This window comes from Vulpes lagopus, chromosome 15 (genome assembly GCF_018345385.1).
Source record: "Vulpes lagopus strain Blue_001 chromosome 15, ASM1834538v1, whole genome shotgun sequence".
NCBI lineage: Eukaryota > Metazoa > Chordata > Mammalia > Carnivora > Canidae > Vulpes > Vulpes lagopus.
In genome coordinates, this window is record NC_054838.1 from 1,828,634 (window position 1) to 1,841,458 (window position 12,825).

At 44.1% G+C, this 12,825-nt stretch overlaps 1 protein-coding gene and 1 long non-coding RNA gene across 2 annotated transcripts in view; both read left to right on the forward strand.

Annotated features, from left to right (window-relative positions):
- LGR4 (leucine rich repeat containing G protein-coupled receptor 4) overlaps nt 1–12,825 on the forward strand; it is a 101,867-nt gene that overhangs the window by 77,639 nt on the left and 11,403 nt on the right. Inside the window, 6 exon segments of the mRNA XM_041729769.1 lie at nt 5,841–6,056; nt 6,911–6,982; nt 9,176–9,244; nt 10,349–10,420; nt 10,595–10,666; nt 11,064–11,132. Of these exon segments, the coding sequence (XP_041585703.1) occupies nt 5,841–6,056; nt 6,911–6,982; nt 9,176–9,244; nt 10,349–10,420; nt 10,595–10,666; nt 11,064–11,132 (570 nt within the window).
- LOC121476045 lies at nt 6,989–8,849 on the forward strand. The gene is made up of 2 exons (XR_005983871.1): nt 6,989–7,808; nt 8,261–8,849. It is a non-coding gene; the product is annotated as an uncharacterized LOC121476045 (long non-coding RNA).

Below are 12,825 nucleotides of genomic sequence, written 5' to 3' on the forward strand. Positions count from 1 at the left end.
CTGCTTGTCTCATCTGCTTGCTGATATAAAACCATTTTTAACGCCCCCCCCCCCCCCCCAAAACACATCACTGGAAATTAGACAACCTTATCATTTAGATTAGATAATCTCCTGGTTGATGAGAAATGAATGTGAAATTAAAATGTGTACTAATACAGGGTGCCTGAGGGGCTCAGTTGATTGCGCGTCTGACCCTTGATTTTGGCTCCGGTCATGATCTGGGGGTCATGAGGTCCAGTCCTGTGTTGGGTTCCAAGCTCAGGGCAGTGTGCTGGAGAATCTCTCCCTGTCCCTCTCCCCTCCCCTGCTTGCTCTCTCTCTCTCTCTCTCTCTCAAATAAGTAAACCTTTTAAAAACATATGTGCCAATAAAACATATCCTACGCTGTAAAGGTCAAACTTTAAAATGTATCTAATGTCATCAAAAAGGAATATCCAAGGGATTCACCATTTAATTTCAAGTTTCAATAGAAGTTTAATTAAAGGCACAAATATATTAAGTCGCTAATTTTGCCACAATGCCAAGTTACGGAGCGTAGGATTTGTTATTTGCCGTAACCATGTGCGTAGACTGCGAAGACTCCTTCAGTGAATCCGTTGAGACATGGGACTTTGTCACCTCTACACACTTTGTGACCTTGGACACATGTACCCAGAGGGAACCATCCTACCCCCTCAGACCTGAATTCATTAGATGTTTCAAATAGTCATTTTCTTGTGCTTCTTCAGGGTTCATTTCACTTCAAGAACTTCATGCAGAATTGTTCTTATTTCCCAAGACTAAAGGATCAAAATATTTGCTCGTTTGGCCTGGTTTGGAAGGCTGAGAAAGGCAAAGCTAAAAATCTCTGAGTTTTAGAACAGAAAAACTACCAGGAAAACATACAAATAGATTGTGGACGAGAAGCGCGTTAAAGTCCACGTGACATTTGTTGATCGTGGAGATGATCTTGAAGTGCTTTTCACAGTAGTTGTCTCCCTGTAATATTTTTAAAAAGCACGTTGTGCGCATCACTCGTTGAGTGAATTGCGTGGTTTAAATTCTCTACAAAATTGGGAGGGGGTAGAGGTGGAGAGGAGTCAAAGCAAACTATTTTAAAAAAGGGGGGGGCACGGGGACCTTTATCTGCATCAGAAACACAGGGAGCCGTGTCAGACCTGTTTCACCCAAGAAGGAAACGCACTCGGGTTTGTTAGCTTAGTGGGTGTAGCAGTCAAGTCAGATACAATTGAAATTTTGTCGTGGTGTCAAACAGTCTTATCGGCCCCCGAGTTCAGTTTGCAAATCTGATCTTCAGACCCGAATTACATGAAAGATTTCCTTGTGGTTCCAAGCAGCGCTTTCAGGGAGCAAAGGTCGCGGGGCTGAAACCAACCCGAGGTGCTTGCGCACGACCAGCACCAGGAAACCTCAAAGGGAGCTGGTGGAGCTTGTGCAAAGGGCCTGCGGAGCACGCTGTGTAAGCGTGTCTGGATTGGCTCCACCGGATTTGTTTTTTTGCCCCTTAAGTTAGGTTACCCGTACATTGAGTGGTAAAGGAGGATTTCAAGGACTGAAGTTCCTAGGTTTTCCACAATAACGTGTTATCCTGACAATTTGTACTTGAAACCGGTAACAAAATACACCACTCTATACCTAAGTTAGACGTTGAGGGGAAAAGGGAAAACTCTTGATGACACAGGATGGATGTTGGTAACAGACATTCGTCCGCAAAATCTGCATATGGACTTGTCACTTCATTTAAGGCACGAAAAAAAAAAAAAGCGTGTGAGTCTTGGTAGGATAAGAAACAGGCTTTTGAGAATAGGGAATAGAAGCACATTTTAGAGACAGAAATGGTAAGGGAATTCAGTTAGGGCAATGTTAACCCTTTAACACCTGAGGTACACTTCAGTAATCGTTCTCTGCTGCCAGGGGACCGGCCCACGTCACCTCCCGACCGGTGAGATACCTGCTGCTGCTGTGCATCTCGTGAATCAGTGGCAGTATTTTTTGTCTCTTAGGATGAATATTAAATATCAGGTCATGGGTACAAAGTCCTGATTCTGACGGTGTCTCTGTGAAACACTGATCTTGGTGGAGCCGCAGACTACATTTTAAAAAAAAATTTTATTTATTCACAAGAGACACACAGGGAGAGAGAGAGAGGCGGAGACACAGGCAGAGGGAGAATCAGGCTCCATGCAGGGAGCCTGACGTGGGACTCGATCCCGGGTCTCCAGGATCACACCCTGGGCTGAAGGCAGGCGCTAAACGGCTGAGCCACCCGGGCTGCCCCGACTCTTTACATTTATGAGTGTGCCCCCAACATCCGCATGTGGATTTAGGTGTAAGGCTTGACCACGGGGTCACCACCCATCCTTTACCTCACTTAGCTCCTTATTTACGTGCCTCATTTTCCCAGAATTCTTCCTTAGATGCAACTTTACAATTTGGGGATGTTTTTAGCACAGAGGAAATTGTGCCAGTGCATGGGCTGTTATATCACTGTCTTGCACAGGAGATAGTTTCCTTGCTATCTGAGCTCAGAACCTGCGTGGGTGTCTTGCCCTGAGCCAAGGCCATCTCTTTCTACGGCGGCACATGGCACAGTGTCCTGCAGGAGGGTAAATGGTGTACGGAATACTGAAATCAGGCTGGAAGGGTGGGGATGGCCCTCCTTACAAGACTTTACCACGTCTTAATGAAAGTGTAGTGTTTTGGCACTCCACTGAACTGAAGCCCTCTCTCCCTTTAGGGCTTCGTTCCGGTGGAGTGTTGTATGCGAAAGGCGGTGAGCCTTGCTCCTTATCCTGTTGAATAGGAATGCACGTGATCACCAATACCACGGCATAGGCAATTCAAACTTTTAAGCTGCTCCAGTGCTGAGAAACTGGAAAGACACTTCCATTTGTACAATTAAGATACAATCCAAGTCCCTTGCCTGGCCTCACGGGGTCTATATGACTTGGTCCCCATTTGCACCCCCAGCTAGGTCTGCCCTGGACCCTCCACACCTTCCTCGTGTGTTCGCGTCACGCTGACCTTCTGGGACTTGCTGGGACCACAGCCCACTGGTTTCTGCGGAGTCTCCGCCCTCTGGGTTGCAGTTGGAGTAGCTCCTTCTTAGAGATGCTTTTCCTGACCAGTGCATTTGAAGGAGCTACCCTCCCCCCTAGTAATAGCCTTGTGAGTCTATTTTGGGATCCTGTTTATTTATTTCTTTTTTTTTTAATTTTTGTTTATTTATTTATGATAGAGAGAGAGAGAGAGAGAGAGAGGCAGAGACAACACAGGCAGAGGGAGAAGCAGGCTCCATGCACCGGGAGCCCGATGTGGGATTCGATCCCGGGTCTCCAGGATTGTGCCCTGGGCCAAAGGCAGGCGCCAAACCGCTGTGCCACCCAGGGATCCTGTTTATTTATTTCATAGCGCTCCATAGGCATTCTGTAGTCACTTTTGTGGGCCATTCTCCATTGGAATGCCCATCTTGTGAGGGACAGGCCTCATGTCTGAATTGACCATTTTTTTAATCTTTTGTGCCTGACGAGATGCTCAGGTTAGATGCTTTGAATAAAGTGCAGAAGCTTAAATTAACGACAAGTGGAATGTAATTGCATTAACTATGTAGTTACATTATATGGTTGATTATATGACTATATGTCCAGTGTCTCTCTCCCCTAAGTGGAAGCTCCCGAAGGTTGTGAAGTGTGTGTGTGTGTGTGTGTGAGACAGAGACAGAGAGGGGGAGAGAGAATGCTCTCTACCCATTACAGCCCATCTCCTAAGCCGCTCCACAGCCAGGACTGCGCGTCTGTATGTCGACGATGCTTGTCTCTTCTCCGGGGTTGGTGCGAGAGGCTCTAAGGAATAAACAGGACGGAAAATGCCTGTTTCTAAAGGGATTCTTACGGCAGCTGCTCAGTTCCCTGCCCTGTTACTCTTTAGTGCTTATCTCGACTTTATCAAAAAGCAGCTACCATCAGATCCTCACCAGGACCAAGGGTCCTTAACCCCCGCTAATCCGGGCCGGGAGCAGGTGGTTGGGAGCCGGGCGCAGCACTTGCCCGCAGGGGAAAGGGGCAATTACATGGCAGGCGTGAGCCGAGGCGGCCGGAATCGGGAGGACAGGCGGCCCTCTCAGAGTCCGAAATTCCTGAACTCGACAGCTGCCGCAATCCAGGTCTTTAAAAGCAGACTGTCATTGGACTTTTCACGTTTTTCGTGTTCCCTGATTTTCTCCAAGGGGGTCCACGCCTGGAAGGTAGGAGTCTAAGTGGTGAAGCTGTGTCAGCAAGGGATTCGCGCAGACGGCTGGCATTAGCCCGGCCACACTGTCTGTCCTTCAGCATATTACCGTCAGGTTGTCCCCGTGTCAGGGAGCGATCATCCCAACGATGACGCCTCGTGGTGCGGCCAGCAACACTCGGGACAGAATTTTCCCAGGTTTTTAGATGGAGACTTAATTTTTTAAGTTTGAGTAATCCTCTTGGCAAGGTGTCTTTCATTCTAGAATTTTGGGAGAATTAAAAGAAGCCCTAAGGCCAAAATGACATCGATCGGAGGGAGCTGTTGAGTTTTTCCTGTGGACGGTTTGTTCTCTTCTTAGTAACTGTTAATTTTGAACTTAGTGCTAAGAGAGGAGGAGAAGGTTATTTGACCAGGACATGACACTTACAGTTTTAACTTGGTTGGTGGCAGGAAGGATCGTTAAAAATCTCTTGAAATGATTTATTGCTGTAAACATTTTTTGGGGGGTAAATATTTCCTTGTTTTTCCCCCCCTTTGGTACCAAGTCAAAATAGCAATTAAATTTAATGTCAGATATTGGTTGTGATGTAAAATTTTAAGTATAGTAGCTTGTTTACTCAGCTTAGGTTTTTTTCTTTCTTCCTTTTTCTCTTTCTTCCTTTCTCTTCTTTCTTTCCTTCCCTCCTTCCTTCCTTTCCTTCCTTCCTTCCTTCATTATTTTCTTTCTTTCTTTCTTTCTTTCTTTCTTTCTTTCTTTCTTTCTTTCTTCTTTCTTTTTCTTCTTCTTCTTCTTCTTCGTCTTCATCTTTGTCTTCGTCTTCTTCTCCTTCCTTCCTTCCTTCCTTCCTTCCTTCCTTCCTTCCTTCCCTCCCTTCCTTCCTTCTTTTCTTTCTTTTCTCTCTTTTCTTCTCTTTCTTCTCTTCTCTTCTCTTCTCTTTTTTCTTTTCTTTTCTTTTCTTTTCTTTTCTTTCTTTTCTTTTCTTTTCTTTTCTTTTTTTCTTTTCTTTTCTTCTTTTTTTTTTCTTCTCCTGTACTTTTGATTGAAATAGATTCCAAAACATGAAATTCTAGCTTGGCCTTCTTGAGAATTTTCTTCCTTTTTTTTTTTTTTTTTTTGTTTAAGAAACCTCATTTTACTATAAAGTTAGTTTAGCCAGAGATTCTCGAAAGATTGAGATTTGCATTCATCCCTTTGTTATGTAAGAAGGGAAAGAACAGACTTCCACACTGTAGTCTCGGAAAAGCGGCTCAATTTTATGAGACTTTCTAGAGAAATTGAAGAAAGAAGGAATGCCACGACTCTGGTCATTTTTGTAACTCCCTTCTGTTTTGGAAACTGGGAGGTATGTGGGCCTTGGCTCGTGCTGCTAGAATCCGTTCTCGAGGGGATCCCTGGGTGGCGCAGCAGTTTGGCGCCTGCCTTTGGCCCAGGGCGCGATCCTGAAGACCCGGGATCGAATCCCACGTCGGGCTCCTGGTGCATGGAGCCTGCTTCTCCCTCTGCCTATGTCTCTGCCTCTCTCTCTCTCTCTCACTGTGTGCCTATCATAAATTAAAAAAAAAAAAAAAAAGAATCCGTTCTCGAACGAGGTTGTTTCTGTCTCTGTCAGGCGTCTAGATGCCAACCATATTACCTCAGTCCCCGAGGACAGTTTTGAGGGGCTCGCTCAGTTACGACACCTGTGGCTGGACGACAACAGCTTGACGGAGGTGCCTGTGCATCCTCTCAGCAACCTGCCCACCCTGCAGGCCCTCACCCTGGCTCTCAACAAAATCTCGAGCATCCCCGACTATGCGTTTACCAACCTCTCGAGCCTGGTGGTTCTGTAAGTATCACCCCCTTAAACACCGTATATTGGGGGGGGCAGGCACAGATTTCTCGTGACACATTATCATGAAAGCACCTCACCTTTGATGGTGCTGTTGAAGAGATACTTGGTCTGGGGGAGTTGCTTTTTCTTTTTTACAAAATTAAACTTGCTGACATCTTAAAAATACAAGGTAGGCTAATTAAAAAACCACCGTCTGCTCACTGTTGAATCGTTCTAAACCACGTGGCCTTTTGTAACCATAAGGAGAAATGGGGACGTTTAGCAAATGCTTGGACAGCTTTTACTTGCGGACCAGCGATGTTCTCGGCGTGAGGAGGAGCCGCGTTGTTAGAGGCGCTCACAGAAGAGAAGCTTCAGTGGTATTTCAGGTTTCAACCAACTCGTCTGTTCGAAGAATATATATGATTCTCTGTGTTTTTCATCTTTGAAAACGTGGACTTTAAAAAATGGCATTTCTTCTAGAATCTGACACTGGCTGTCAGTGGTGGGAGGCGATGCGCTCCCTCCTGCTACTTCCCACCTCCTCCCAAGGGGAGCTCGCCAGAATTTCACTTTAGATCATGAAAGGCTCATCAGAGCTTTGGTTCTGGTATGGGTAAATATTAGAGAATCTTCAATGTGTGTACCATTTTCCCGCCAGAGATGCTTTCCCTCTTCTTTGGCATTCTGTGTTCGGCGAGGCGAGTCTGTGCAGCAGTGTCAAGAGAGGTGCTATTTGCTGTTTCCACCAGTCAAGGGTTGAAATGCTTACCTACGTGGTTCCTTTAAGAGGCTATTTAGGCTTAAAAAATATTATCGTAGTTGCTACTGGTTGATGTAAAAGTCACTTCGATGCTTTTTTTCCATAGGCATCTTCATAACAATAAAATTAAAAACCTGGGTCAGCACTGTTTCGATGGACTAGATAACCTGGAGACCTTGTAAGTTGATTCCTGTTTCAGGTGGTTACATTGTGATATGGGTGATGCACTTTTGTATTTTGTTTCAGAAAAGGGGAAAATGATGGTCTTGTGTTTGGCTCACTATTAATTGGCTTTTTTGTTTTTTTATTAATTGGCTTTAATACATGATTAAAATCTTGCCATCAAGTAACACGATTAGGAATACTAGTCTCGCGCATGGTTAAAAATGTTGCACCAGTTTGAACTTGGTATTTCTTTCAAAATTACATGTCAAAAGCAGCTCACTCTGTTGGGATGTCTGTCTACTTTCTAAAAAAATGTTAGTTTTGTTAAAATATATGAGAGACAGTTTTGGAACACTGAACCTTATAAAATTAATTCTGGGAAAAAAATCTTACCTAGTTATTAAACCTGGGTTTGAATATTTTCTCTGCTTTCTTGTATGCTAAATGAAGTAAAGCTTTCCATTAGGATACTTTTATTGTTGTTCCTATTAAAGTATTTGAATTGTACATTGCACCACCGTTTGAGCCAAAGGCATCGGACAGCTATGTGTAATTAAGAGGAGGCTTCTTTATTTTTGTTGTTTTAGCTTATTTTAGTTGTCTTCATTAGAAGATTTATAGGATTTGCTATTGTGGTATAGTAAGTAAGTCAGAATATGTCCCCGTTAGCTGGGTTAATGACATTTGATTGGAATGCTCAGCGTTTGTAATATTTTGTTTAGGTGAACGTTCTGGTTAGCTGTCAGTTAACGAGAAGACGTAGAATCTTTTAGTTCCTTATTAATCTACTTTCCTGTCTAAACCACGGAAGGATAGTGAACACCAGTGGATATTTGAAGGTGGAAGTTCTTTTTTTTTTTTTTTAATTAATTTTTATTGGTGTTCAATTTACCAACATACAGAAAAACACCCAGTGCTCATCCCGTCAAGTGTCCACCTCAGTGCCCGTCACCCCTTCCCCTCCAACACCCGCCCTCCTCCCCTTCCACCACCCCTAGTTCGTTTCCCCGAGTTAGGAGTCTTTATGTTCTGTCTCCCTTCCTGATATTTCCCAACATTTCTTCTCCGTTCCTTTATATTCCCTTTCACCGTTATTCATATTCCCCAAATGAATGAGAACATACACTGTTTGTCCCTCTCCGATTGACTTATTGCACTCAGCATAATACCCTCCAGTTCCATCCACGTTGAAGCAAATGGTGGGTATTTGTCGTTTCTAATTGCTGAGTAATATTCCATTGTATACATAAGCCACATCTTCTTTATCCATTCATCTTTTGATGGACAGAAGGTGGAAGTTCTTGAAGAAGATAGTTCCAAGCTCAGTTATCCTTTACTAAGTATGTAAATGTCAGCGTAACAGAAGACCAGATGGATCTTCGGATGCTGGACCGCGTATACTCTTCCAATTATATTGCCATGGAGACTCTTCTTCCTGGCTGAATTTGTATTTGCCACTTCTCTTCCTATGTAGAAAAGGAAAATAAAATAGGTCCCTCAAGAGCTGGACTTTTGATTTTATGTTACTCTCATTCTGAAATCGACCATGATAATCATAGGCCAACATTCTCTTAAGGTTATAAAAGAAATGAAAACTTAAACCCTCAGAATTAAGACTTTTTAGTACAGATCATTGTAGCTTTTCTCTGTGCTAATTAATGTAACGTTTTCAACATTTTATAACCTACTTCACGGCAATAGTGCTGTGGAGCCATTATCGACCTTCCCCTTGTTCGTACTTCTGTCAGGTCATCCACCCGATAGGAGGGCTGAGGTCCTCTGCCCTCATGCTAGAATTTCAGGAAGCCACTCTGAACCCCAAACAGAAACTTTGGTTTCAGACCAAAGTTCTAAATATTCATTTAGAAATGGATATTCCATAGATTTTGTTTTATGGTAACTTTCCTGAGAAATGTCATTCAGATTGGTTTATTTAATGCACCAGCCATGTGTGATTGGGAATTCCTTGACCTTGTGAAATTAACTCAAAACTATCATGAATGATGAATTATGATTCCTTTTTTCTATTCAGAATTCTAAGAGAAGGTGCAAGTTAAACCACAGAGTTTGAAATGGCACTATGGTTGGGAAGGAGAGACTACCCTGCAGAGGATGTGTTTTTTTAAGGAATACATTCATACCAAATGCCTTAAAAATTGTGACTACTCTTCAGTGTTCTTATATGTTTCCCCCACTTTTTTTCTAGGGACTTGAATTATAACAACTTGGGGGAATTTCCTCAGGCTATTAAAGCCCTTCCTAGCCTAAAAGAGCTGTGAGTATTGTTTTGCTCTCCCTGTATTTTCATATCTTTAGAATTCACCACCTGATGTTCCAGCAATGATATTTGAAAACCTCTTTGCTCCATATGACACAATACACAAACACACATAGGCTCATACAGACTGGATGACGTTAGCGCAGACGGTTTTGGGCTTGGATCTCTGAAACAAGAGCCATAATGTATGGTCCTTGCCAGCTAGAAGCCTGGCGTCTTGGGGGCACTGGGGAGGCCTACCTTGTAGGACAGAGAACACTTCCTAGGTAGAAATAAGCGCTAAATGAAGAGGGTAAATGAATCATTCCAGAAAAAGGTCTCCTGAGGACCGGGGTCATCAGAAAAGGTAGCGTTAAAGAGAAAGAATTTGACTAGAGTTAAAAGGGTAGATGTGTGTGTGTGTGTATTTATTCGTTTATTTATTGTAAAGATTTTATTTATTTATTTTAGTGAGAGAGGGAGTTCGAGCAGCAGGGAAGGGGCAGAGGGAGAGCGAGACTCTCAAGCAGACTCCACGCCTGGTGCAGAGCCTGGTTATAGGCTCGACCACGTGTCCTGAAATCATGACCTGAGCTGAAGTCGACACTCTGACACTTAACAGACTGAGCCTTCCACGTGCCCCAAAAGGGTGGAGATATTTAAATAAATGAAAGGCTAAGGGGGCATTTTAGACATTGGCTCTGTCAAGGGCAGAGGCAGGAATACCCATGGCCTCACAGGGCTTGTGTGTCGTGCGTTGACGGCAAATCCTCTGAAGTGCCTTGCATAAGGACTAACTGCAGGTGCCAGAGGAATATAGAGGTCAAAACCCCTTAAGATTCTCACTCATGGTCTGAAGTTCTTCGTTGACACAGCAACTGCTCAGCGCGTAAGAGAGCCCTGAGCGATACCGGGGTAAGCCTGGGTTGAAGAAGAATTAGGTATATGGCCTCGGAAAGTATGAGGTGGAATTGAAACTTCCGTTTCCTCACACTTCTGGGACTCTCATGTAGTCGTTACCAGTTGTGTTCCACGTCTTGCTGAGCGGGGCTAGATACTCGGGTTTTAGCTCACCTCACAACAGGACATGCATTTCAAGATGTTCTTCTCCTCCCTGTTTAGGTTATTTCATAGTAATTCTATTTCTGTTATCCCCGATGGAGCCTTTGATGGCAATCCACTCTTAAGAACAATGTAAGTAGTTTTGTTTCACTATAAAATCATGTAAAGCATGTCTGTATGATGCCAGACATCTCAGTGAAAAATGAAAATTCAGGCTTTTAGATATGTGGACTTTGTGAACATAAAGGTAGTGTTGGACGGCTTGCGAACATAGGAAAACTTTACTTTTTTTGGATATTTTTACAGACATTTGTATGATAATCCTCTGTCTTTTGTGGGGAACTCAGCATTTCACAATTTATCTGATCTGCATTCCTTGTAAGTATTACACAAATTTTATTTTTTTATTTTTATTCTTTTTTTTTAGTATTATACAAATTTTAATATTTTGCAGTTTCTTAATATTTATGCAGTTTCTTTAATGGAAAACTAGGATGTATCACTATCTCATTGTTGCTCCAGAAGACAAAAATCTTTTATTTATTTTTTTTCCCTTGGATGAAAGTCCAAAGGACAATTCTGAAGATTTGTGAGGCTTATTTATGTGAACACTTAGCTTAATTATCACAGTTTCAGGTACATTCAAGAATTGAAACTGATTTTGTTTTTGGGTATAGTAGTACTATAATATTGAACTGTTTAAAAAACAAAATGAAAATATTATCTGTGAAAGTCCTTTATTTTAAATTCCCTTTTCTTTCCTAATTTCTTGAAGAGTCATTCGGGGTGCAAGCATGGTACAGCAGTTCCCCAACCTGACTGGAACCGTCCATCTGGAGAGTCTGTAAGTGTGGCTGTTTGAAGAGGGGTAGTACGAAAATAACATGCGGGCTCCTCGTGGGGTGCCAGTGCTTTCTGATGACGATGATGGGTTTGCGTTGGTTCCTGCACTCTCTGTTTGTGAATGGCATGCATAGAGATGGATATATATGGATATTAGATCTGAGGAGTTCACTGAAAATACAAGGCAGTAAGCAAACACCAGATTTGAGGCAGTGCTTTGGGAACTCACAAGTGGCGCAGCTGATGTAGGGTGTCCAAGGAAGCTTTAGGGAGGAAGGGTGACTTTATTTTATTTTATTATTATTTATTTATTTAATTATTCATGAGAGACAGAGAGAGAGAGAAACAGAGACAGAGGCAGAGACACAGGCAGAGGGAGAAGCAGGCTCCATGCAGGGAGCCTGATGTGGGACTCGATCCCAGGACCCCAGGATCATGCCCTGGGCTGAAGGCAAAGGCTAAACCGCTGAGCCACCCAGGGATCCCCAGAAAGGGTAACATTTTCAAAATTGAATACTCTCAGGTTTCCCAGAGTTGGATCTTCTGTTTAGAAAGGCAGGGTTTGGATCCCTGGGTGGCGCAGCGGTTTGGCGCCTGCCTTTGGCCCAGGGCGCGATCCTGGAGACCCGGGATCGAATCCCACATCGGGCTCCCTGCATGGAGCCTGTTTCTCCCTCTGCCTGTGTCTCTGCCTCTCTCTCTCTCACTGTGTGCCTATCATAAATAAATAAAACAAAACAAAAAAAAAATTTAAAAAAAAATAGAAAGGCAGGGTTTAGCAAAATGGGGAATACTGAGCATTTCCTCAGGGATGGCATACAGGTGATCGTATAGAGCTAGACTTGCACGTGTTTAATGGAATGCGGTGTGACCTGGAGACATCGGGGAAATCATTTGGGTCACAGTTAAAATGGCAGCCTTTGAACATTGAACACGTGGTTATGGCAGATCTTCCCAGTGGATGGTCTGTGAATGGGGTACGTATGGGTCCGAGCATTTGCTGACCTCAGCCCTGCAGGCAGCCAGGAGAAGCACGAGGTGGCTAAGGGTCTCCAGCCACAAGGAGCCTTAGCAGAGGGGGTCACATTAATGTTACAGTTTTCACGTATGCCAAGAGGTAATGAGAAAGAGGTCAGGAACACAGGGCTCAGGGGTTTAAACTTGACTGTTCAGGATGTGTCGAGTATGTTATAGCAGGTGGCGTGAGGAGGGTAGCAGGGACCCGAGATGGGAAGAACCACAAGGAGGCCCTGGGAGTAGTCCCCTTGCTAAGCGAACACCTTCACCACCACTGGCGTTCCCCCGTGTGGCCTGAGACCCCATCACCCCTCTGTGCATCATTTCATGCGTGATCTGCGCAGCCGCAGTAGCAATGAAGAGGGGGTCAGATGCTGGAAGCAGCCCCAAGGGGAAAGCACAGGACTCGGTGTTGACCGCAGGTGGGAACATGGAAAGGGAGCGGGGAAGAGAGGACATTTCCGAATGGTGAGTTGGGTTGCCTGAAAACACAGAAACAAAGTTCGGGGCGCAGGATGCTAAGTTGCCTTGGCTGTTTGGGTGTGAGGCCGTGCTGCAGGGGATTGTAGTCAGGCTGTGGCCGTGGGTTACCGGTGTCGTCGGTCCACGTGAGAAGGCAGTCTCGTCGTCTCGTGTCACGAGCTTTTCGGCCTTCCTGTGCAAATGAGACCCATAAA